At 45.4% G+C, this 26932-nt stretch overlaps 1 protein-coding gene across 4 annotated transcripts in view; it reads left to right on the top strand.

Moving 5' to 3' along the window:
• Positions 1-26932, top strand: part of CMIP (c-Maf inducing protein) — a 559349-nt gene that overhangs the window by 424588 nt on the left and 107829 nt on the right. For all 4 annotated transcript variants that reach the window (XM_086945892.1, XM_086945891.1, XM_086945890.1 and 1 more), the window contains 2 exons: positions 1219-1299; positions 22139-22242. In XM_086945892.1, the coding sequence (XP_086802018.1) occupies positions 1219-1299; positions 22139-22242 (185 nt within the window). The remainder of the gene's footprint in view (positions 1-1218; positions 1300-22138; positions 22243-26932) is intronic.

The raw sequence follows: 26932 nt of genomic DNA, 5'->3' as shown, positions 1-26932 counted from the left end.
GTATGTTCTTTCCCCTCCTCCATAACTGAGAACTGTGAGCACTGCCAATGGATCAGACCCTCCTATAGCCTACTTTAGATAGTGACTATGACCTTTACACTCTACCTCTTGGGGGGGGGGGGGGTGGGGGGGGGTGAACAGTTGTATCAGTCCTTACTTATTCAGGAACACATGATTAGAACACAGTTCTAATTCCTTCTTGTGTCACGGGAGGTTCTGTCCCTAATAAAGAGACCATAGGTGCAGTGTAGCACACACTGTACAAAGTTCCTAGTTTTCGATTTCCGTATCCATAAGTTCTTCAGATTAATAGTGCAATCTATTTGACTCTGAGTATGTAGCTAGATTCATTTTTGTTGTAAACTGTTTAACTTGCGTCTGATCTTAGCAAACAGTCGAAATGTTTTTGTAGATTAGTGTGTGGCACCAGACAAAAGAGGGCACCTGTGCCCTGAAACCTCGTTAACTGTAAGATATTTGTATTACTCATGTTAGTCCATGAACAGGTATCACACCTTACAGATGCAAGGTTTTTTTAGACCAAGAAGACAACCACTGTTTGATGATTTGAGAAGAGAAATGAATGCAAATGCATGAGACAGGCCTTCTTCACTACAGGGGTTATTGCTAGTAGGGTTGTAGAGCAGTATTTCAGCATTTTAGAATATGTGCGTATGCTTACGAAACTGGGCTGCTTATATAAAAATAAGTCCAACGCTGAATGCTTGTGTTGGGTTAGCCTAGCGTCTATAAGGCGCCATCAGACAGGGAGTGTTAAGCCAAAGATATAGTCATTACAGTGCTTTAGCTCTGGCATTTTCATCACATTTATTATTGTCTGTCGAGTCCCCAAACTGGAAATGGGCATACACAGCTATTTATTACTTTATTGATTCCAATGGACTGGAGCTACACTGAAGAGAGAAAGTCCAACTAGTTAACAATTCTTCTACAGTTACTTGTCACCTCATGCTGAAGGCGTGGGCTCTAGCAGCGTGGTCTGGGTTGATTAATTTGGTGCACTGATTTGCATATAGTTGGTCCATTTCTGTACCGTCGCCGAAAATGTGTGTAATGGTGGAATGCTACTCCAAGGGAGATACTAACCTTCATCAGGTAAGTATTATCTCGGGCATCTCCATTGGATATTGGTAAGGTTTGTTTACAGGTTGAATAAGTGTTTTGTGCACCACTCTAACTGCTGTTTTCTCATTTTAGCACTGCAGAGAGCGTCCCCGTTCCATGGTTGTAATCGAAGTGTTCACACCGGTGGTGCAGCGAATCCTTAAGCATAACATGGTGAGTGTGATCTGTGGCATGAACTTTGGAGCACTTTTGGTTGGCTGTGCAAGGCAGCCACACTGCATGCTAATGAATATGTGATAGATTCTCATACATATATTTGCCAATGTGAAAGATACTGACAGATTGTCTGCAGTAGCGGCTGCTACTGGACGGCTTGGTGAGGCGAAGGGGGGGGTTTAACTAATCAATAAAAAATACGTAACTCAGGATGGCTGGCCGCCGACTCTCCTGCGTCCTCTTCTTCTTCCGGTATCCAGTACTGGTGGCAGCAGCAGCAGGAAGCACCTGGCACACAAGCTCCTCTGAGCCAATCACAGCGTTGTGATTGGCCTGAGTATCGTGGATTGGCACTCGTACTGGAACAGGGAGCCTGTGCATGTTCCTGACCAGGCTGTGTAATGCATCCTGATAGGAACATGCAAATTGTGTATGGACTGTTTGGTCGGCCCAAGAGTGCCGGCCAAACTGTTTATTCACACTTTGGGAGTGCAAACCACTCCTTCCCTGCCCAGCCCAGCCCCACACTGCACACAGGCTGCATGCAATAGGAAAAAGAAAATGACAAATGAAATGGCAATAACAATACGTTATTGTCATTTTATTTTTCCTTTTTACGCTATGGGGCAACACTCCTCCGCCTTAGCAGAGGAGCCGCCATGGATTGTCTGACGCTTGACGATTGCAGGTTACACAACTAATGGCCTGATTACCCATGCCGCAGTAATGTTAAGAACTCTGGCACAACTGTGTTTGCACCCAACTTTGAACAGCAAGTTGAGCTCAAATGGTATTTCATCTGTCGCTTTAGGCCACACAGATGTGTATATTGTGGGATGTGGAATACCACACTCTGATCCCTACTCTGACTAGCCGTCTCAGACGCATTTACTAAATCTACCCAGCTGATGCATTGATTTTTTGTTTAAATCTTTTTTGTTGACATTTTATATTTCAACAGTACAGCATAACAATAGGCAACTGGCCATAAATGCCTTGTGAGCATACTGTAGCAGATAAAAGCTTGGCATTAGCCACGATAGTGTGGGATCACTGTGACGGGTATGGTGCAGTTGGGTTGTCCATAATGTCAAAACACTTAAGATGAAGTGTGAATGAATGTATGATCACAGCGCTGTGCATTATGATGCCCCACTATGCGTGATGGTGAGTCGTAATGAACGATGGGTGGAGGATACACCATTTTGAGGACAACATAACTTAACTAGGGGAAAGGGGTAACCGCCCACGACCCTGAAGTTTAGCTACGGCTAAATAACTGATTGTGTAGTGCATGAAGAGACTGTGTTTCTACAGGGTGTGTGAGGATTGTATAAGGCAGCCCCCATTATGACGATGCATTAGCGAGTGTGGAGAGCCCTCTCGGCGCTGAAGCAACCTCCGCCTCCGCTTGGGTGTTTGCTGCGGGTGGAGCTGAATTCTGCAATTCTATCACCATAGCCCCCCAATCTGTGGCAAGAGGGACCTTGCGTCGTCTCAGTAAGTCTTCCCTCTGCAGAGTCATGCCCTTTGCCTTGGCCCAGTTGAGCATAGAGCAGTGCCAGGCCAACGCTTGAGGTGCTGCCGGGGCTTTCCATCTTTTAGTGATCAGGCGCTTTGCTGTGATGAAGCCCAGGTCTAAAAAACGTGCAGTAGCCTTGTGCTTCTTGCTCCTTTTAAAAATATGTAATACATACACCTCCCAGTGGAAGGGAACCACATGCTTAGTACAGCGGGCCAAAGAGGCCGTCATACCTGTCCAGTATTCCCCTAGGGTAGGGCAATGCCAGAGCGTATGTAGGAGGTCTGCGTTGGGCAGTTGACACCTGGCGAATTCAGAGTCATCCCTATGGAAGAACGTATTTATCTGGGCAGGGGAAAGGTACGCACGGTGGAGAACTAAATATTGGATCTGCCAGAAGCACTGGTTGCGAATGACACTTGTAGGACTTTCTAGTAGAGCTATCCATTCTTTTTCCGATAGGGCATGACCTAGGTCATCCTCCAAGTGTTCACTCTCTGGGTGGGTTAGTGATATCGAAGTGTGTTGGCGGAGTGAGTGGGCGAATCAACGTGTCAAGTGTCAAGTGTCCCTCTGTGCCCATAACATGCGGATATTGCAACAAGTTATGTGTGGGGTGTTCTGTTGCTAAATTGCCCCATCTAACTGAAAGTGAGGCTATGAGTGTCTGGTGCATAAGGAATTGCCACAGTGGAAGCCCGTCTTCTGAAATAAGGTCTGCATAGGGCAGCGGTCTTCAATCTGTGGGGCGCGACCCCCGGGGGGCTCGTGGAGTCCTGGGAAGGGGGTCGCAGATTCTGCAGAGTGCAGTTCCTGGCATTGGGCTGAGGGTGATCACGGCGGAGGCCTAATTCACACCGAGGTGTGAAAAACATCAACGCCTCATTAAGAAGTAAAAGGTCTTTTAAAGACCTGCCAATTACTTGGGTGTGACTGTGTGTGTGTCCCTGAAGCTGTTATAGCTGGGCTCACATACACGAGCTGGGGGGAGCTGGGGGGGGGGGGGGGAGTGGCTGTAGTGTAGCCCTTTGAGGTCAATGGATGTTGCGCACCTGGAGCTGTGGGTCCCGTGACGTCCCCCGCCCCCAGCAGGGAGGCACAGAGATGCCCTCCCATGAGCGGGAAAGAAGAAGGAAGACGACGCAGAGAGATACTGAGCGCATTGAGAGAGGCACAGAAAAGGTGGGTGGATGAATGATGGTTGGATGGATGGATGGATGAAAGGCTGAAGGATGGATGGATGTGTGAAAAGGTGGGTGGATGAATGATGAGTGGATGGATGAATGAAAGGGTGGATGGATGAATGATGGATGTATGGATCGAAGGATGAAAGGGTGGATGGATGAAGGATAGATTGGTGAAGGATAGATGTATGGATGGAAGAATGAAAGGGTGGACGGAAGAATGGATGGATGAAAGGGTGGATGGATGAATGATGGATGGATGTGTAAAAAGATGGGTGGATGAATGAATGGTGAATGGATGGATGAAAGGGTGGATGGATGGATGAATGATGGATGTATGGATGGAAGGATGAAAGGGTGGATGGATGAAGGATAGATTGGTGAAGGATAGATGTATGGATGGAAGAATGAAAGGGTGGACGGATGAAGGATGGATGGATGAAAGGGTGGATGGATGAAGGATGGATGTATGGATGGGAGGATGAAAGGGTGGATGGGTGAAGGATGGATGGATGTATGTATGGATGGGAGGATGAAAGGGTGGATGGATGAAGGATGGATGTATGTATGGATGGGAGGATGAAAGGGTGGGTGGATGAAGGATGGGAAGATGAAAGGGTGGATGGATGTATGGATGGATAAAAGGTTGCATGGATGAATGATGCATGGATGGATGGATGTGTGAAAAGGTGGGGGGATGGATGATGGGTGCATGGATGAAAGGGTGGATGGATGTATGGATGGGAGGATGAAAGGGTGGATGGATGAAGGATGGATGTATGGATGGGAGGATGAAAGGGTGGATGGATGTATGAATGGATAAAAGGTTGCATGAATGATGGATGTGTGAAAAGGTGGGTGGATGAATGATGGGTGGATGGAAGGAAGGGTGGATGGGTAAAGGATGGGTGAATGGATAGTTGATGGTTGTATGGATGGATGTGTGAAAAGGTGGGTGGATGAATGATGAGTGGATGGATGAATCAAAGGGTGGATGGATGAATGATGGATGGATGTATGGATGGAAGGATGAAAGGGTGGATGGATAAAGGATAGATTGGTGAAGGATAGATGTATGGATGGAAGAATGAAAGGGTGGACAGATGAAGGATGGATGGATGGATGAAACGGTGGATGGATGAATGAATGGATAAAAGGTTGCATGGATAAATGATGGATGGATGGATGGATGTGTGAAAAGGTGGGTGGATGAATGATGGGTGGATGGAAGGAAGGGTGGATGGGTAAAGGATGGGTGTATGGATGGAAGGATGAAAGGGTGGATGGATGAAGGATGGATGTATGGATGGAAGGATGAAAGGGTGGATGGATGGATGTGTGAAAGTGTGGGTGGATGAATGATGGAGGGATGTGATGAGGTCTAACAGGCCCATTTATGGTTGTCAAAAGTTGATGATGAGGGGTACCAGTTTCTAGAAACTTTTGTCGGAAGGGGGTCCTTACGCCTAAAAAGGTTTTACAAGGGGGTCTCGGCATCAAAAGGTTTGAAGACCTCAGGCATAGGGAATTAGGGTGCCATCTCTAAAAAGGTCTCCTGTGTCATAAATGCCCACAGCCTTCCTTTTATGTAACTCTGCCGCTGTGATATATGACCCACCCACCCACCCTTTTGGAGAGCCTTGTAAAGGGAAAGCAGGGACATAAGATGTAGTAGTGCGAGTGATGTATAAGCTTCTGCGATAGCATCTGAATGCTATGGAAAGCATCAAGGAGGCCACTTTCCTGGACTTAGTGCACGGGTGAATCATTTGAAGCAAGTCATGGAGGGCCATGGGAGGTTGCAGAGAAATGGTATCCGGAAGGTGTTGCAATGCTAGCCATCTGACTGGCCATTGCAGCTGAGCTGCCAAGAAATAGTGCTCAAAATTAGGCATGGCCAACCCACCTTGTCCCGCCGGAAGGTATAACTTCCTGATGAAGACTCTATGCCGAGACTTGCCCCAAAGGAAATACCTAACGTTTGCCTTTAGCTTAGTAAAGTATGAGAGCGGAATGTAGAGAGGTAGAGTAGCAAAATAGTAAAGCAGGTGCAGGAGAACCACCATCTTTGCAAGGGCCACTCTACCGGAAATGGATAGCTGGAGTGTCTTCCAGAATGTCATCGTGTGAATAAATAGAGGAAGTGGCTCTAATAATGTTTTCATCAAAGAGATCAGTTTTAGTACGGTACATATGGATACCCAAGTGCCAAAATGTACCCGTACACCAGGCTACCAGTAACCCCCTCCCCCGTGTATACCCCGGGTCTAGGAATGGATAGCAAGAATGGGAAGAGGATGGACTTCCCCGTGTTACCCTTAAGCCCTGATATTGTGGCGAATTGCGACAGTGCAGAGTCCAGTACATGGGAGATAGCATGAAGATCCCTTGCATATAGCAAGAGGTCGTCGGCATATAGATAGATTGTATGTTGCCATCCTTCAACGGGATGCCCATTTCCACTCGGGCGAATAAATGCCGCCAAGGGTTCCACTGCCAAGGAGCAGTGAAGTGGGGAGAGTGGACATCCCTGGCGGGTCCCACGGCTAACACGGATGGATTCCAATATGAAGGGCCCTGTTTTCACGCGAATCGTTGGGTGCTTATATAATAGCAGCACCAAGCTGAGGTTATAGGGACCTATGCCAAACCTTGGCAGCACTGCAAAGAGGTAGCTACACTCCAGGGAGATGAACTCTTTCTCAAGATCAAGCACAAGGCATCCTGAGTTGGGCAAGTTCAGGGGGACGTATTTGGCTACCCTGAAGTAGCGGCGAAGATTGAGTGCGGTGTTCCGGACAGGGATGAAGCTTTCTGGTCCGTGTGCACCAAGAAGGGTATCTGGGGGGCAAATCTGTTGGCAATTGCTTTCGCCAGGATCTTATAGTCTGTGTTTAGGATCAGCAGAAGTCTGTAGGATCCTCGGGCTGTGGGATCCTTGCCTGGTTTCAACAGAGAGACAATGTTAGTTGTGCAAAGAGAGGGAGGGAGAGTTGCAGTGTCTAGCACTGCTATTTAGAGTGCATGCAAAACGGAGTACCAGGGTCTCAGCATAAGTCTTGTAAAATGCTGTAGGGAACCCATCTGGGCCAGGTGTCTTCCCTGATGCAATGGACCGATGAGTAGAAGAATTACTCCCTCAACTCCGGGTGACGCACAAACCATACGTCTGTGAGGGACCAATGCTCTAGCCAGGTACACAGGGCTTGCGCATTAGATGAGGCGGTGGTGCGGGTGTGGGACGGTAAGGAGCGGTCGAGTGAGACATTGAGAACTGAATTAAAATCACCACCCAATAACCAAGGGATACCTCCCCACCTGGAAAGTGTGGCTTAGAGGCTGTCAAGGAAGGCGCTCTGGTCAGTGTTGGGAGCATATATAGAGCCTAACAGGAGAGTTTGACCATTGAGTTTGCCCTTGACACAGACATAGTGCTCCGTTGGGTCTGCTATAACTTCATCCTCCTCTCACGGTATCTCCACCCATACCCAATCAATTCATCTTTATTCGATTCACAGTAGTGCATCATAAAAGTACACATATAACAATAATATATTTAATCCCTTGCCTGTGTGCGTCGGCCAACGGCCGTTGCGAGCACTACCTCGGTAGTGCTGTGCATGTCCGTTGGCAGACGCAGTCCCGCCCGCGCATTAGAACGCCCGCACCGCAGCGGAATTGCCGCCACGGTAAACGGGTTATAAATAACCAGAAAAATAAATCTTTTAAAAACAGTCACAGTTTAAGATCTCTTTTTCTTCTTGTTAATACAGCCCTCAGGAACCTTGCTTGTGCGACATATGTTAACCGATCAGGAAGCAATTGCAAATATAAAAATGCCGGTGTACATTGCTTGAAGTTTAGAGATTCCAGTAAACTAACAATAATAGATCTCCTCGAATCAGTAAATAGTTTACAGAAAAACAAGATGTAAATCGTTGATTGATTCGACATGTTATCACAGGGACACGGCCTTAATTCCTTTGACAAGTTATTAGTACTTGGAAATGTCGTCAGGCGATAAAATATATCTAATCTAAAATGCTTTAAAACAAATCTATCTTGTGCATTTAAAACGTACCCAAATCAGGGCGCCTCTAGCCTGGGACGAATAGTTAGTGCAGTATACATGGCCGTGCCAGTGACAGCGAAGTCTGCGTCCTTCTAGGCTTGTCAGGCAAGTCTCCTGTAAGAATGCAATCCCGTGGATCTACTCTTTAAGTAGGCGTATATGGCATATCTGCGCGCTGGAGTCTGGATACCCCTAACGTTCCAGGAAATAATGCTAATGTCCGTCATATACTTGCCGTACATTGGTAGTACCCAGGCTGCGCAGCAGTTGGCATGTGTGATGGGGACAATTTGGGGCAGAGGTCACTATGTAGGCCAACATCCCAGCAGATGCATCGATAGTGCATTCTAGCGTGTGTCTGTTCTACATAAAGCCACAATAACCAATCTTTACAGTTTATACGATCCTCCTGCACGACGCAAAATAGAACATTACCTATAATATTCTATGATGAAAATAAAGAGGATCAGTGAATATTAAAGGAGTCATGGAGCTTGCAAAAATCTCCCAATGTTGGTAGCCGTTTCGCTGTATAATAGGCAGTCCTGATGAGTGCCTGCCACTTGGGTAGAAGGAAGTCTCCATCTTGTGAATACACAAGTAAAGCTACGCGTTTAGGGCCGGAAAATGTGAACTTAGTCGCTCTTGTTCTGAAGTTGGAATGACAAAGGTCGCTGTGAAGAATAAAGTCTTGATCAATTTTTCCATATCGAATGTTCCCCATTGTATTATTTTTTTGTTTACATTTTAATTTGTTTGTATTTTTTTTTAAGTGTAGAAGCTTTACGTACCTCACTGTGTGCTAGTCCCTTCTATGCCTTTTATATTACAAAATCTTTACTTCTTTCTGTTTTTCTTCATAACAGCTGAACTATTCTTGTTGTAGTGTTAGGCACTTGTTTTATCTCCACCTATAAAATCAGCTTCGATTCACCTCCTCGTATCCCAATGATCAGAGCAACTTTCCCCCCCAGTACTTAGGAGAGCTCAACTTAACATGGTCAGAGATTGTCTCTAACTGCTTTTGCTTTGAATTTTGAATGGAACCCTTGTAATGTGTGTCTGGGGTCCAGAAAGGGAAGTTTAGCACATGGTAGCACATGGATGCACTCTGGTGGTTGAGTCTAACCACTGACTCGCGAAGCGTCAAGCCCGGCACCACCGACTACATATTTCCCAGTGAACCGAGTGGTGGTCAGTGTCAGCTTTCATGAATCTGAGTTTACATTGGGGAAAAGTGCCCTTGTCTTTGTAACATTTTTTCTGTATTTCTGGCATTTACAGAGCAGACGTGCCAACCCACTGTGGCTCAAAGGCCATAGCATTGGCATCAGGCCCTCAAACTCTCTCAGACGCATAAACGTCTTTTGTACATTTCGCAATGGTCAATAAAACCCTCCCCAGAAAAGTTGCTTTTGGATTTTAACTAGTGCTTAGAATAGAGATCTGTCCTTGGAGGGGATTCAAATATGAAAACAAAGGCCACAATTCTGGACAAAAATAGTAAGTGACGTATGCAAAACAAGAACACAGATGCAACCGGAAACAGTATCATGAATCCGAAGGTACGCATAGAGCAGCAGGAGTTTTTGGTTTGGGGAGTAAGCAGGCGTTTTCCAGTGAGACCATTTTGGACCTGAGCTGAGCCTTGAAGGACCGTGTAGCACGCCTCTTGACATTTTACATGTTCTTCCATGTCAGAGGCAGTTATAAACCACACCGTATGGTGTGATCATGCCCCTGAGCTCTCCCAGCCTTTAGCAAGCCTTCCACGCGATTCTAAGGTTTCCATCATTCGTTGCGGCCGGAGTCTTTCTATTATGATGTGTTTTTGGTATTGTGTTCTGTCTCAGAGTTGCTTGGTAAGGTCACATCCTGCGGGCTTGAGGTTATAGGTTTGCTTGTCGGATTGGCATGTTTGAAGTGCTTTAAATGTAACCCGCGTCAGTAACGAGCCCACTGCCTAGCATCTGGAGATAGTCTGCACATGGTGTTGCGGTCAATGTGGTAACTTTTTATGTTTTTATGTCCAGGTGATGCACAGTATGCATAAGCTACTAATGTGCAAAGTAACTCACTACTCGTTCAGCGATAGACAATATTTTTCAGTGGCTTGCATGTTTAGCTGAGCCAAAGTAGGATCTGTTTTTGTCCACTGGCTTGTATAACCTCCCTCTTCGCCTGACCCGCTGCACAATCACTTGCGCAATGTTAACATACTGAAATGATATCCCCTGTTGACTTTGAGCACGCGTGTATAGGGCTAAATGCAAATTTACAGTATTTCAAAAGTTACAAGAGAAATTACTGCAACGGATCCGAAAAAGACCGTCACTACGCGTTACATTCTAAACAAAAAATTAAGTCTATGTCCTGACATAACAAATATACATCATTACAAACAGCCCCTCCAAATTAGCATCTCAGACTGCATGCCTAAGAAGTTATTACGGAACTGGGCAATACAATTACGTGGTGGAGGAATAGTGCCCACACAGTCATCCGCTCCCACCCAACATCATACACATTTTGCCCATATAATAATTACACTGGACACATTGTTTCTGGGTGAGAACTGCTGCAGGTTTATTTTCATACAACAAGCGTATGACATTTGATGGGTTATCTTACAGGCGATCCAAGGCAGGCAGCCCCTTGCTGTCCCGCCTGCCTAATGAGCCATCTAGCACGGTGAGTCGACGCTCGGACAGTGCAGCACCTTGTAGATCCTTATCTTATACTCCCGCCCCCCCTTTCAGGGCGGAGCGGTATGGCACACACCCGGTCGGTTCAGGCCCCCGACCGCCTGAAGGACTAACTGGGCGCCGTCGCGGTTTCCCGGAACCTCCTGCGGCTCCAGGTCCTTGGCGCAGGCACCCTTACTGTGCCAGGCAGAGGTACCCTTACTGTACCAGTCTGCCGCAGAGGTACCCTTACTGTACCCGTCTGTCTCCAGATCGCCTTGTAACTCCGCCTGCAACACAAGAAAAAACATTAAAATTATTCAACATGTCCGCGCCGCCTGTCCAGCCGCTGGGTACGAGGATAGGGTGGGTGCAGCGCTCAGGCGGGCGAACAGGAAACCGGAGCAGGACAGAGGCAGAGCTAGGGGCGGCCGGAGCTTAAGTGTGGCTGCCCTGCCAATGTCCCCATGTGTGGGACGCGGGCAGCGGCAGAAACCCGGGAATCTAGCAAATGATATTGTTTTTTCCTACAGGTTTTAATTTTAGAAGCTGGCAAAAGATTATTTTCCAGCCTCTCTCCTTCCAGGGAAAGTAGCTTCAATAAACAGTTTCTAGGGCAGTGCGACCGGTGCCACCGCACCAGGCACTGACTTCTGGTGGGGGCCCCGTGTTTGCAGCTACATTAGGTTTTAAAAACACTTGCTGTCATGTTCTTGGCCTCAGGCAATTTTCAGGTAACAACAAAAATGTCAGTATAAGTTCAGTGATTAATGTTCTTCCTGGAGAGAGACCGAAGTTTTGTCTAGTTGAAGTTATGACTCCTCGAAAGGTAGCTCTGTGTTAATATACCAGCTGCAAAGAAGGTGTACCCTGCAGATCACAAAATGCATGTAATATTAATAGGTCAGCGGGTTACTGAGAGATCCTTTTTTTTACTTGAGTTTATAAGTTAAAATCCTAATATAGAACAGTGAGATATTAACTGCCGTCAACGAGTTGCATGCAAACTGCACAATATAAATTAGAGCGTTATGATTTTTTTCCCCAGTTTTTCATTATCCTAATGTTGTAAAAAGGATTTATTTGATAGAAATGGAAAGAAGAGACTGCATATAGATGACCAACATCAAGATTGTCTATATTGCCTTTATCCAGATCATTCTTCTAAGGATTGCAAGGTATGTCGTACCTTCTCCACAAAAACCCTCAAAGATCGGGAGGGACGCCTTTTAATTTGGCTACAAAGGCTGAAAGACAGGGACCAACTGGAGTCTTCTGAGGAGAGTGAGGACTCGTCAGTATCCTCTAAGTCCTCTCAAAAAAGACCAAGGGTGGCTTCGCCGGGCCCTTCGTCACAGCCTCCTCAAAAGAAGACACTTAAGAAGTCTTCTGAGGTCCACTCCAAGGCTCTACCATCGAAGGTGTCCTCTCAGGAAGTTCCCACCTTCAAAAAGCCTACTTCTACTCCGATGATGACTTCAGTGACGAGGAGAGCTGTGTCTACAGCCTTATGTGAGACTTCGTCGACGACAAAAGTCACCACGTCGATGGCAACGTCATCATTCATCTCATCGTCGACGGCAGGTAAGACCGTGTTGACGATAAAGATCAAGGAGACATCGTTGACGTCGAAGCAACCATTGACGCTGCAATCTCCGACGACTGGGTCGACGATGAGCTCGCCGACTAAGACAGCCCCGTCGACATCCACGCCATCGTTGACGAAAGCTCAGTCGACGAAGACTATACCGTCGACGAGATCTCCACCGGTGATGACAGCAGTGCTGATGACGGCTCCGTCAACGATAACTCCATCGACTACGGCACCCGTTGACTTTTCACCGTCGACGACCACACCGTCGACGGGCTTGTCGCGATGACAGATCCAAATCTGAAAAGCACATATGTGCATCTAAAGATTACAAAGAAGACATTGCCGCCGGCCCTAACATCGCCAAGTAGCGTCCAACACATGCCTCCAGCATGTCTTCTGGAAGAGGAGTATTCAGATGAGGGGGACATGTTTCAAATGGCAGCAAGCCCCTCTGAACTTAATGTAAAATATCAGGACAGTTCAGATGAGGAAGACCAGGAACAGGAGGAAGAATATCAACCACCAACTCCACCAATGGTTTGTCTTCCAATACCTCATTACGCACTACAAACAGAGGTTTCCAACATCTCCTAAACCTCAACCCCCGGCGGTGTCTCCATCACCAAGACCATGGCCTCCAACTTTAAATTTACAACCTGAACCTGTCATTTTACCGCATCCTCCATCTACTGATGATGAGGAGCAAGATCAGCATGAGGAGGGGGAACTTAAGGACACCCAGTCTAACCATGATGAATGGGACGACTACGTCATTCCCTGTCCCACTTCTCCAGTGCCTGCACAGGCTGACTCACCACCTGAAGACATCGGGAGGTTCCATAATGTCGTTGAGAGAGCAGCTCAACGTTTTCACAATTCCCATGGCTTCTCACCAGCAAGACTGTTTCTTGTATGATTTCAAGGAGCCTTTCAAGAAATCAGTAAGATCGATACCCATAATAGAATACTTGTTGGGTCAAGGGGTGAAAATTATGCAAAATCCTTCCTCAGTGCCTCCAGTGTTACATCTCTTGGATAAGAAATACAGGGCGCCTGATACTGCTCCAGCTTGTTTAATGGGACATCCCAAGCCAGACTCCGTTATAACACAGGCGGCTCAGAAAAAGTCCAAGAATCCTTCTGCCCCGTTAACAGCTCCGCTGGATAAAGAAGGCCGAAGGTTGGATAACATCGGAAAGCGTTTTTCCTCAATATCTGCGTTGACAGTAAAAGCATCCAATGCCTAAGTGCTATTGGGGCGATAAAATAGACCGTTATGGGCAGACATAGCTCCATATCTGGCGGCCTTGCCTGAAGACTCAAAAGAAGAGGCAAAGAAAATATTACAGCGTCGGAAATAATAGACTGCGCAATGGATATCGCGTCAACAGGATTTCTTCAGCTGGCTGGCGCAGCTGTATTAAGACAAGGTTTGTTAAAGGCAGCTTATTTTCGTCCTGAAATACAGACGAAGATCTTGGATATGCCCTATGATGGCCAGTTTCTCTTTGGACCACAAATTGATGAGGCTCTCCAAAGTTTAAAGAAAGATACAGACACAGCCAGAGCATTGGGAACTCTCCAATTCAAAAGTCCGTCCTTTCGTGGATCAAGGGGGAGAGGGCAGTCCTTCTTTAGAGGGGATTACCAATATCAGTCGTCATACTCTTCTGGTCAGAAACATCAACCACAATATCAACGGCGCCAGCAGCAGCAGCAATCATCTTATGGAAAATCATCCTTTGGTGGTAAAGGTCAACAAAAAAACACTTGTCGGCAATGACCCTTCACTTCAGCCAGTCTCCAGTTCATCTCCACCCTCAAGAATTGGAGGAAGAATTTCCCACTTTCTGACAAATTGGAAGCAAATTACGACGGACGGTTGGGTTTTACAATTAGTTCAATTCTGCCATTCACTAGAGTTTATTCACATCCCTCCACAAACCCCTCCCGGACCTATGCTTCACAAAAATTTACCTATACTTCTCCAGGAGATTTCTTTTATGCTCCAGAAGGTGGCGATAGAAAGAGTTCCTCTGTCTCAACGGGGAAAAGGATTTTACTCCCGCTTCTTCCGGATACAGAAAAAGGAAAAGAAATAGAAACCAATTTTAGACCTCAGAGCCCTCAACAAATTCCTAAAAAAGCAGTTGTTTTGTATGGTGACAATCCAGGAGGTTTTACAACTTCTAGATGTGGAAGATTACATGGGTGTCACTGGATCTTCAGGATGCTTACTTTCATATCCCTATTCACAGGAATCACAAGAATGTTCTTAAGGTTTGCAGTAGCGGGCAGACACTTTCAATTTTGCGTCCTGCCTTTCGGGCTCAAGTCTGCACCTCGCATCTTTACTAAGTGCCTCTCTCCAGTGGCTGCATATCTCAGACAGCATCACCATCAAGTTTTTCCATGTCTGGACGATTGGCTGATCAAGGCACCATCCTTAGAAGACGCGTCTAGGTCTTCCAATGCTTGTCTACAACTTTTCAATCATTTAGGACTCACACTCAATCGGGAGAAATCAGTCCTTCTACCTTCTCAACGTATACATTTCCTAGGTGCTACCCTCAACACAAAGCTAAAGAAAGCTTTCCCATCACAGGAAAGAAAGGACAAGCTCTTGGCACTGGCCATTCTCGTAGCCTCCAAGAGAACCTTGACGGTTCGCCTCTTCAAATCCCTTCTTGGAATGATGTCATCATGTAACTTGCTGGTTCCACACTGCCGCCTTCTAATGTGCCCTTTCCAGGAGGCACTCTCAGCACAATGGGTCCAATGCACAGGTTCATTCGATGATCTCATAAGAATGACCCCTCAGATGGTCAAGGCTCTGCAATGGTGGATTTCTCCTCAGAACCTTTCTCAAGGCTTGCCCTTCTTGCTTCCAGCTTCACTGCATATCATCACAACAGACGCCTCACTGGGAGGCTAGGGAGCTTTCCTTCAAGAACTGCAGATAAGCGGAAAGTGGTCACCCTTCGAAAAAGGGTTTCATATAAATCTCTTCGAACTACGGGCGGTCTTCCTCGCCCTTGAAGCTTTTCTCCCAAGAATCAAAAGTTCTCTGGTGCTTGTACGTACAGACAATACCACGACAATGCACTATCTCAACAAGCAAGGAGGAACTCGCTCTCTAACACTCTCTCGCTAATAGCAAAAAATCTAGAACTGGTTGGTCCTGCACAATATCTTCCATCGTTCTGGCCGATTCACTAAGCAGACAACACACAACGTCTCACGAGTGGGAATTGGATCAGGGGATCCTTGACCAGATATTCTCACAATGAGGCACTCCTCTAATCGATCTGTTCGCTACAAAGCACTACGCCAAATGCCAACACTTGGCAAGCTGGCATCCCCAGAAGCGATCTCTAGGGAATGCATTTTCGATCGCATGGTGCAACGTCTTTGCATGCACTTTTCCACAGTTTATGATGATTCCCAAAGTCCTCAGGAAATTGAAAGCGGAACCTTGCACGCTCATTCTCATAGCCCCAACTTGGCTACACCAACATTTGTTTCACAGAGCTTCCCCTTCTTTCTCTGGAACCGCCAATACGGTTGAGGCAGTTTTCTTCTCTCCTCTCGATGAACAACCAGCAAGTCCAGCATCCAGATCTGGTATCTCTCAGGTTATCCGCCTGGCTCTTGAGTACAAAGAATTTCAGAATCTAAATATTCAGCCGGATTGTAGGGCCATTCTGGCTCGGGCTCGAGCAGACAGTACCAACAAGACATACTCTTTAAAATGGAAGAGGTTTTGCATTTGGTGTAACACTCAGAAAATACATCCCTTTTCTTCTTCTCCAGTGCAAATATTGCCTTACCTTCTCCATTTGGCAAACTCAGGCCTTGCTCATGCCTCCATCAAAGTTCACTTGGCGGCAATATCCCGTTACAGAAGATCTTCTTCTGACCTTCTCTCTGGTCTCAGAGATTGATCAAACAATTTCTTAAAGGCCTCTTCAGGACTTTTTCTCCTGTGAAGACTTTACCTCCTACTTCGCAGCTCAACACAGTCCTTAATCAACTCATGAAACATCCCTTTGAGCCGATACGCAGGGCTGATCTTAAGTACCTCTCTTGGAAAACGGCACTCCTTCTCGCACTTACTTCAACAAGACGAGTAAGTGAGCTCCAGGCTTTCTCAATTCAGGAGCCTTTTCTACAGTTCAAACAGGACAGAGTAATATTACGAACAAATCCAAAATTTGTACCAAATTTCCCGTCAGACTTCCATCTCAACGAACCTGTAGTCTTACGCTCTTTCTTTCCAAACCCCCACACCACGCCAGAGAAGACTCTGCATTCGATGGATCTTAAACGCTGCCTAAAGTTTTATATTGAGAAGACGAAAACCTTCCGTGAATCCAACAAGCTCTTTGTGGCCTACAATAGACCTAGAAAAGGCCTTCCACTCACTAAACAAAGCATTTCTCGCTGGATCTCTGCAGCTATTACATTCTGTCACGAGCAGGCGGAGCAACCCCTTTAATCTAAAGTAAGGGCACATTCCAATAGGGCGATGTGTACATCCATGGCACTCTTTGCAGGAGTGCCTATAATAGACATTTGCAGAGCGTCAACGTGGAAGACGCCGCATACATTCACCAAGCACTACTGCCTGGATACAGAACTTATGAAGGATGCTGCAGTGGGACAAGCAATACTTCGTCATCTATGTTATGTTATGTAATGTTAATTTCGATTTATATAGCGCCAAATCACCGACGGGTCTCTTAGCGCTTGCTTTGGGAACCCGTCCTGGCTTTCCCTGCGAGATAACCCCTACTGGGCATCCCCAAGGTGAAGACCAGGCATCCCATCGCGGTGGGGCCGTAGTGGAGATTAAGCAAGCTATTGCCCAGAGTTGCAGAGTGTGAACCCATGATTCGAGTAGGCACTGAGGCGAGAATTATCGAGTCCGTGGACATTTTGAGCTCCAGACCCTGCCGCGTCGGGAATTGAACCCTGGTCCCGGGTCTGACCTCTGCATCAGGGTCTGCCTCCTCTAACCAGTGAGCCACACTCTCTATTTCGATAGAGGTGAGCCTTCTTTTCATCCCACCATCCTTTTTTCGTATACGCACATTTCTTTATTGTATTTCTTGATGGTATCTTTGCTTACATTCTTATGTTTTCTATTTGTCACTTTGATATTTTATTATCTGGTGAATTTGTATCTACTGTTCCATCCGAAATGTGCTTATTATTGCTTGCTCCTCTGATTCAGGCATGTAAATCTATGAAAGATAAGAAATGTGTTTCTTACCTGTAACTGCAGTTATCCAGTATTGGTGTCTTTCATAGATTCACATGCAACCCTCCCACCTCTCCTGGAAGGGCTCATCTAATTCTCTCAGTAGTACGCCTACTTAGCACGGTGCTTACGAAAATCTGAGGAACAGGAGCTCCTTCCAGGAGGGTTCTAGAGGGAGGTGATAGCTGATTGGCTCTTCTCTAGAGTTTGGTCCTTTTTACAAAAGGACATGGATATGTTACTAACGTGAGGCCCTTGGGCCTATTACTCTTTATGTCTAATGGGACACTACTTTATTTATGTATCGGGGACTGGGAATGAATCAGGCATGTGAATCTATGAAAGATACCAATACTGGATAACTGCAGTTACAGGTAAGTAACTCATTTCTTATGGAGACCTGAGGGACACTGTTAAATGTTGGTAGTGGAGGAATCTATGACAGAGGTGGGCATGTAGGGGCGCTAACAAACATTGTTGCGCCAGGCTCTTCCAGCTCTATATCAGGCCTCGACAGTCAACATATACTTGCTACAGCAAGTCCAACTGCAAACTGGAAGTTAAAACTAAGTGGAATAAGCAAAATCTGAGCTGGTCTGCCTCCATTTACTTGAACGAGGGATGAGCAGAATAGGGGGTGCTTTGGATAAAGGAAAGCGGCCACGAGAGACATTGTTTCTTTCCCCCAAAATATATATATATTTTAAAGGGTTTTTCAAAAGCAAAAACACATGAGGTATGGCAATATGACTACCAGTCCCAGAATGCTTTGGTCACATGAGCGGTGTGATAATGAAATAAAGGAGGGAGCGTCCTGGTGGTTTGCCTAGCTTGCTGTGACTTTGCTGCAGTCCATGCGGAGAGGCATAGCTTTCCACGGAGGGACAATATAGATATATATATATATATCTCCCAAGGCTAATCTCCATCTTGCGAGGCAGATTGAGGCGATACAGCGGGGTTAAAAAGTTCACCATTTACATTTATTTACATCAGGCATGACGCGTTTCGGTAATATCCTTTATCAAATGCCCTTTTAGTAAAAAGTTGCCACTGGTGTCTGCAGTTCCGGTGTTAGTCTTTAGTGTGCTTCCATCTAACTGAAGTAGTCATGGTCATCCGGAAAAAAAGGCACAGAGTCACCTGTTGCCCCCTGAGTAGGACTGCATCCTCCAGCATGCAGTGTTTCCCTCATGCTGGATTGTGGCTCCGTTTGGTCGGTTTGTTCGTTCTTCTCCCATTGGAGACCCGACCTGCGGCGTTTTCCAGGCAGGAACTGCCACACATGTTCTGGGCTATGAGGTGTGGTGTCCATTTTCCCTCACTCCCAGCCCCGCACATCAGATGGCTTCAGGGTCTGAGAGGCTGGTGAAGTAACAGCTCCTCTTCATGCAGGTATGAACTGCCATTTGGCAGCGTGTCCTCTGATGCCGCTGGAGTGTGAGGCGGTCGGGGAGTCTACGCAATTCCATAACGATTCCCTGAACGCTTGTGGGAGGGCCATCCTCGCGTGTTACAAGCACACGCTATTTATCCCAAGGCTAATCTCCATCTTGCGAGGCAGATTATGAGGCGACACAGCGGAGTTAAAAAGTTCACCATTTACATTTATTTACATCAGGCATGACTCGTTTCGATAATATCCTTTATCAAATGCCCTTTTAGTAAAAAGTTGCCACTGTTGTCTGCAGTTCCGGTGTTAGTCTTTAGTGTGCTTCCATCTAACTGAAGTAGTCATGGTCATCCAGAAAACAAGGCACGGAGTCACCTGTATATAATATATTATATGTTCCATGTTTGTTTGAGAGCTCCCACCACCTCCAGAACAAAGGGCGCATCGACGTTGCGGACCTCCCAAACATGGTCCGATTACATTTTTCCACACTTCCAAACATGAGTCGACGCTGTTTCTTCTCGCAAAAAGTCTTTAATGTTTTTTATATATATATATATATATATATATATATATATATATATATATATATATATATATATATATATATATATATATATATGCACACACCCCTCCCATCCCCCACCTCAAAGGTCTACTTGCACTTCTTCAAACAGGCTTTGCTGTTGGCACAAATATAGTATTGCCGCCCGCCATGTCATCACCGACTATGTGTACTTCTGTGCATCCACTAGTTTGTCGTAGTTCTCCCTCGCTAGCACCCCTATGCCACGGGAATTAAAGACTTCTCCAGGGTGTGCCAAGACCGCCAGTACTGAAAAACATAACCTAAATCAGTCATCCTCTGGATTTCCAGGTAGACCTGATGCATATCTGTTTACCAAGAGGGGGGTCCGGGCATGATCACTTGGACTGTTGGGCATTTCCTTGCGGGTTCTTCTATTTGATAACAGTTATTAAAAATATCCCCCCATTCTTCAGGTCTTATAGAGCGTTAAAGTTATTTCGCTTGTCAACTGAGATGTTCTTTAGGCATGGGGAAAAACCTCTGAGGTTGTTGCTCCGTCTTTATGAGGAGAAATAGAAATAACTTACTGCAGTAAAATTCTTTTGTTCTTTAATCGCCAAAATATTGTGTGGCCATGGGCATAGAGATGTATTGCCCACTGCAGCCTATTTAATGCCTGTATTTTTATACCCAACGTACTTTCTTTGGGGTCTTTGGCATGCTTGCGCAGCACTGCGTATGTGCAGAACAGAAAAACATGAATGGTTATAGAAATATACCTATTGCTGTTTAGCTACACAGATATTCATTAAACATAAATGCTTCTGTGAAAGCAAATGTGTTTAGTTAAATATTATGCTGTACGAGATAAATTGTATTTCTGGAGAAATCGTCACAGATTTATGTCTAGCAGAGCTGGGGAGATGGGAAATCCAGAAATATTTAACATTCTGAGGTCAGCGGATTTCAACGCCCAAAGGACTAATATTTTTTTGCATTGGGACGTCTAGTGTTATGGGCGGCCCACACGCAGCACAGTCTATGAGAAACAGATGGTTTTAACCCCCTCCCACTTCCCCGCGGACAGCCAGTACAGCACTCTGATGTTGGTTTGACGTAGTCACATCTGTAGATGTTTGAAGTACCTAAAGCCTGCTCATCGTTCGAATATCAATCCAGTATGAATGCAGTTGACATCAAAGCACTGAAAGCAATCCTTATATCTTGAGGACAAGATATGACTTTGTTCATTTGTGGAACTAAAGGCGAATCCTGGCTGAAATTGATACTTGGAATCTTTGCCTTTGCTGGGCTTGGGCGCGCTCCCAAAACATAATCTAATGCAGAATGGGTGATGGGAAAGGGTAGCGTCTTCAGCACTGAACGGGATCTTGACTTCATAACCACAGAGACACAGCAAGTTGTGTCTCGCCGTGTTTCTGTGGTGCACAGATACTTCGTATCAGTGAGTTGTCTGTTGTCCTCGTACAACCGTCTTCTAATGGGGTCCACAAGAACATTCACACTAAGGTTTCAGACTCCGAGGGATCACTGATTACCTGGGGATTTTTCTAAAAAGATACATCTTCCAGTGCTAAAGCTTCGACAGCAAATGACTTCACACATACCCCATTGATCCTGGGTCCACCTCTTCAACATCCCCATCCAGCCTCCAGTTATCCTCAAATGACTGAGAGGATAAATTAATATTATGTCCTACGTGTCTTGTGTTAATTCTTCTTTGCCATAGCATCACTTACTAATCGGTGCTTGGACCAAATGTGTTTTTCATCATGGTCTGATGGAACGGTTCTGTAAGTTTGTACAATGCATCTTGCTTCATAATAAAAAAGGTTCATCATCTTTTAATCCATCTCGATAAGAAGAGCTCTACTCTGAGCTGCCCAGGCTGTCTTTAAATCGTGTGCAGCTGATCACCAATGCAAATATGTATTGTAAGCTAGAGAACAGAGGCTACTAAATCTACCTCCGATGGAAAGTGAGGCATCCTAATTGGAGGGCTTGGCCTGCCACAGGTCGTATCCAGGTTAACATTGATACTGAAAACCAAGTACAGAAGCGGCAGTCATAGAAAACTGCTAATCGCATCAAAGTTGCAGTCTCGCATACCTGTCAGAAGTGCTTCAGCACCCCACATAGGGGTTGTAAGTGCTATATAAATACTGCAATAAAGTACAACAGCTAGTGTGCTATGGTCCGATTTCTTTAAAGGACAATATTGTAAATATGACGAATAAGATCATATTCTTATTCCAAAAAGCTGACAGGAAAGATGAGGCATCGAGTGCAACACAGATACTGTACATACACACACCATGTGCCTCTAGTGGTCGGCTGTTCTTTCCCACTTCTGATTGGTTGTGATTTTCACAGTTCACAAAGTCTCAAGGAATTGGTAGTTTTGTGCTTTCTCAATGATTGTCTTATGGAGAATCCAAGTAGGATTATTTGCTTACAACACAAACAGTCGTGCTGTATGATAACTCCAAGAGATTATTCACAGCCTTTAATGTATGTAAATCTAAATGAAAACCAGCCTTTTCTGTCCCTCTAAGACTGAACTTCTCTTCACAGGACTTCGGGAAATGCCCTCGGCTGAGACTCTTCACACAGGAGTACATCCTAGCACTGAATGAGCTTAACGCTGGCATGGAGGTGGTGAAGAAGTTTATCCAGAGGTATGTATCACCTGCATATTTCTGCATCTCTCTAACTCTTAGCACTTTGTCCCTATGGAACACATTTAGGTTTGAAGTTCCCATACAATTGAGTAGACCTTGTTTACTGAAGGAAGAAGCTAGGTTTTGGGGCGTGGGTGCTTCAGAAGAGTATAATCTCAGATGTCGTGGCCTTGAGATGTCACTTTTTCAACCTGTTTTACTGTTTTCCCGTTGATGCGTAAGAAGGTCTCAGTCTGCAGATGATCTGTATTCATGCTGGGCATGTAATCCACCTGTTGACCATACCTTTTCCTTTGATGGATAGTTATGGTCCCCTGTGCATGAGGTTTCTATGTGCCATACACAACCTAGTATTTGCCTGTTCCTGTCATCAATTGGTGTGTAGGAGGTGTGGCACTGTAGCCTGTTTGTCGTAGCATTGAATCATAAGTCAGATTCCTCCCTTCCACCTATTTGCTTTCAACTCCACTTTTGTGCACATGGTTTCTGTCTCTGAATGAACTATCTGTGATGTGTCTTGCCCTTCAGTAGTTGACTATTTCATCTCTCGATATGTGGATAATGTCTATGTAAAGTCCATACCATTCACCTACTCAGTGGTACCCTCTCTGTTGTGTAGAAGGTGTGAGGATACAGGTGTGATGGCCTTACCCTTTCACCTTTTATCTCCTCCTTCTTTTGATGGACCACAGAAGTTAGTGTTTTTTCCTGCGGTGATAATGTGTCTTTGGGATATCCTTGCACTTCAGACTTTGGTATATTTACAATTGTTTGTAGTATCAGTGAAGTGTTCTGTGATGTGTTTGGATTTTACCCTTCTGAAGCTGTTCCTCTTTTTATTGGGTGAGACAAGGAGATTTGGCGTTAATGATCAGCAGACAACACTAAAGGTTTCTCAACTGTGAAGGTTCTCATGAGAGTTTGTTCCTGTCCCTCCTCACAGAAAGACTCCTTCTGTAAGATTTAAGATCCTTGGTTGTGTTGTCTTGGGTCAGAGTGACCACAGAACGATCTTCAGCAGCGCCAGAAAATTAAGCGATACTGTAGCCAATAGGAAACCTTCCAACTTGAGCACATGTGCAAAACAAGCTTTCTGTCTCCGAAGAACAGAATGACCACATCTCTTGTAATTCTTATGCACAATGTTCCATCGCTGCAGACTTTGTACAGGGCTTCACTCCCTCACATAGTGCAGGTGTCAAAACTCGCAGATGCACGTACGGCACAGGATATTGGGCTGATCCTAGGAATGTTGTGTCTGCGTCCACCAAACCTTGCTGGGGTATCTGGACTGTTCTGCACATAACTTTGATGCACTAATCTGAACTTGTACTACCATGGCAAGTCCAGGTGATAATACTACTCAAAGGATCCAAATATTGTATGCTTTTCATATTTTCCGAGTATTTCTGTGAACCATCGCATTATTCCTTAAATCTTTTCTTTGTTACAATAGTTTGCAAAGAGTGAGAGAGTGAGGCTGTTCATAAGGCGCCCACATGCCACCACAATAGTTTCAAGGTGCATTACACAGGGCTACACTAGTGCATGAAGAGCACAGACAGGCTTGGTGGAAAGCAATAACAGTGATTTGGGAATCATGATGCAGTATTGATTAAACTCACAAAAGGTGAAGTCTTGCAATAAGTCTAACCATTGACAATCGCTCGGAGTAGCATTCCAACCCACCGTTCATTTGCCCACCATGCCCCCACAGATTAGACCCAGGCATATATAAATCAGTCTTGGTCCTAATCCAATAAGAACAGTCCAGTCTGTATTGCCAAGCCGGATACACTCTGAACCAGAACACAAGCAACTCAAGACCAGTTTCATACTGATTCAGCCTCTTTAGTTGGGTGTTGCTTGATTTCAGTGGTACAGTGATCAAGGAACTGGGCATATATTTGGCCATCCAGTGTGTTACATCAAACCAAAAAATGGTGATAGGAGAAATGCTTGCAATAAGACTAACCACTGGCAATCACTCTGGGATGCATTTCAACCAGCCACTCTTTTGCCCACCATGCCACCTCAGATTAGAATCTGACATATGCGAATCAGTCTTGTTCCAGCCTGAACTGCTAAACCAGGTCATCTGTGACCTGCAACACACGCAACCCAAGCCCAATTGGTTAGCAGTTTTACCTAAAAAAATGTGTGTTGGAGGGGATTCCTTGAATTCCTATTTTTGAGTCTGCAGTCTAACTCAGGAGGTCTGATTTGAAGTGATGGAAATGTCCTTCTAAATGTCACTTCTGGCTGAGCTGGTGAACACTTCCTCACAACTGGCAACATAATTTCTTGCTCTGCTTGAACTGATAACAGACCGCTATATAACGCTATTGCTGTGGAACAGTTCCATGTCTGCTCTAGATTGCATGACCTTAAATTTATCAATTGGCAAGTGAAGCACAGTCTGAATTTCATGAACAGATGGTAAAGACCATTCTCATTCCAGTCCTTAGGTTCAGTGCATGGTTGCCTTTGGAGTACAGGAAAGTTAAGTGGCGGGACTAACAACCTTATGGAGGAGAGTTAGGAGGTATTGGGAAGGTGAATAGAGGTAATTTGGAGTGTTAAGGGGGAGGCCCGAGTCCTTGCGGGAGAGTGAAAGAGGGAGGTTCAGATTTTTGTAGATGGAAATGGTTAATGCAGAGAGGGAGTTAGTTTAACAGAATTGATAGAAAACGGGTTGACAGCTGGAGGTTAGGCTGAATCCAATAGGGTAGAGTTAAAGGGGGAATTGAATCAGTAGTTACAACGAGATCCAAGTAGGGAGATTAAATAGATGAAGTTTGAAATCAGAACAATAGAGTTAAGAGGGCTCAATTGGTGCTAATAGTGAGAATTATTGTGAATGATTCGCTCAGTGAAAGCTGAAATAAGGAAGGCGGAATCAGTGGTAAAAGTGAACGAGGTGGAAGAATCAATTAGGGAAAGGGGACTTTATGGGAGTAAAGCTAGGCAGGCTGAGTCAGAGGCAACTTTGTGGATTAGAGTGGAAGATTAGATCAACGAAGCGTGAGATAATGAAGGAAGAGTTAACGGGGCTGAAACAGTAAAAGCAGAATCCATGGCAACAGTTAAGGTGGGAGGACACACCCCACAGGAATGATAGCACAGAATAGGATGATGCATGGTGCCATGGGGGCAGATAGTAGAATAGCTGAATACAGAAGAGCAGTAGTTAAGGGCGTGCAAAGGATTATCTGTGGCGAGGGGATACACTGTCGGTCTGGAAAGGGCAGTGATCAAATCGGAGAGGAGCCTGCGCCATTAAGGCCAATAATTTGTTCTGGTCTGGAGAAAACTTAAAATACAATTGTTTAGGTCTCGCTTGAAGAAAGGGTGTCACCTGTATTTATGTGGTGTAAACGATAAGGGAACTCAAAGGAGATAGGAACACTAAATATGTGTGGCAGTCTGCTGATTTCAGTTCACGAGGGACTGGAGAAATAAGAGGACAAAATCATGAATCAGTGTGCCCAAGCGTGAGCAATGCCAGCAAGGAAAAGAACAACAACGTTTGATTCTAATGTATTTCAATTGTCCATGTCACCTGGTGCATACTTTCCACTCTAGTGCCGTTTACCAACATAATCATTTTTGGGAACTGTAGTCATCGTTGTCTTCAGTGGAAGCATTTGGGCTAACAGACCTGAAAGAGTGATTTGTATAAGTAAATCCCAGAGACTGATTGTTTTTTGCATGGAGGAGGTTTGAAGGGTGTGAAGTGTACATCCAGTGGAGCAGTGTGTTAAAGGGCTATATGTTGAAACTAGGAAGGAGATATTACTAAGGTGAGTATGGACTTAATCAGTGTAGGGAGAGTTCATGGGTGAATAGATGATTCCATGAGGGTGGTGAGGTTAGGGTGGACTAGTTCACATACGGATTTTATTTATTTCAAGAGTTTTATATAGCGCTGGCTAGACCCGAAGGTATCAGAGCGCTTTACATGAGAATCAACAATGTTACAGAAAAAGATCAACAATTACACAATGCATCACAAAATAGTCAATACAATTAGGAGAGGAGAGAAAGGAGAGAGAAAAGTAGTGGAGGGGGCAGGGGAGGTGAGAAAGGGAGGATAAGGGAAGAGACTAAAAGGAAGTCTGTCTAAAGAACGACTGGGTAGGTGACGACCAAGGCGTGAATCCACGGTCCATCTCCCCTATAGCTAAACCAGGTAGCTCCATCGGGCATCAGACAAAATAGTTCAGACTCAATACGTTGAGAGAGGAGAGAAGGAGAGACAAAAATAGAGGGAGGATGCGGGAAGAGATGACAGGAGAGACAAAAGGAAGTCTGTCTAAAGACCGACTGGGTAGGTGATGTCCATGGAGGGAATCCCCGGCCTGTCTCCCCTATAGCTAAACCAGGTAGCTCCATCGGGCATCAGACAAAATTGCTAGATCTCAATTGACTCAGGAAAATTCACAGGAAAACAGGGTGGGGACTAAGGGCCAGGAAAGGTGAGGGCAAAGATCAGTAGCAGGAAAGTGGAGTAGAGTAGAGTAGAGTGGAGAGGGGTAGGGGGTAGGGGGAGGAGGGAGAAAAGGTCAGGAGGGACGCAGGAGGGTTTGTTGCGGCCGTCATTTTAGGCAGGTACAGGCAGTATTTCAGGAGCAATCACAGTGTGGGGAAACTACATTGCAGCTTTGTTGTCTCTCGTGTCCCTGTA

This window comes from Lissotriton vulgaris, chromosome 12 (assembly GCF_964263255.1).
Source record: "Lissotriton vulgaris chromosome 12, aLisVul1.2, whole genome shotgun sequence".
NCBI lineage: Eukaryota > Metazoa > Chordata > Amphibia > Caudata > Salamandridae > Lissotriton > Lissotriton vulgaris.
Note: the sequence above shows the minus strand (reverse complement) of the source record. Positions and strands in the feature narration are given on the sequence as shown.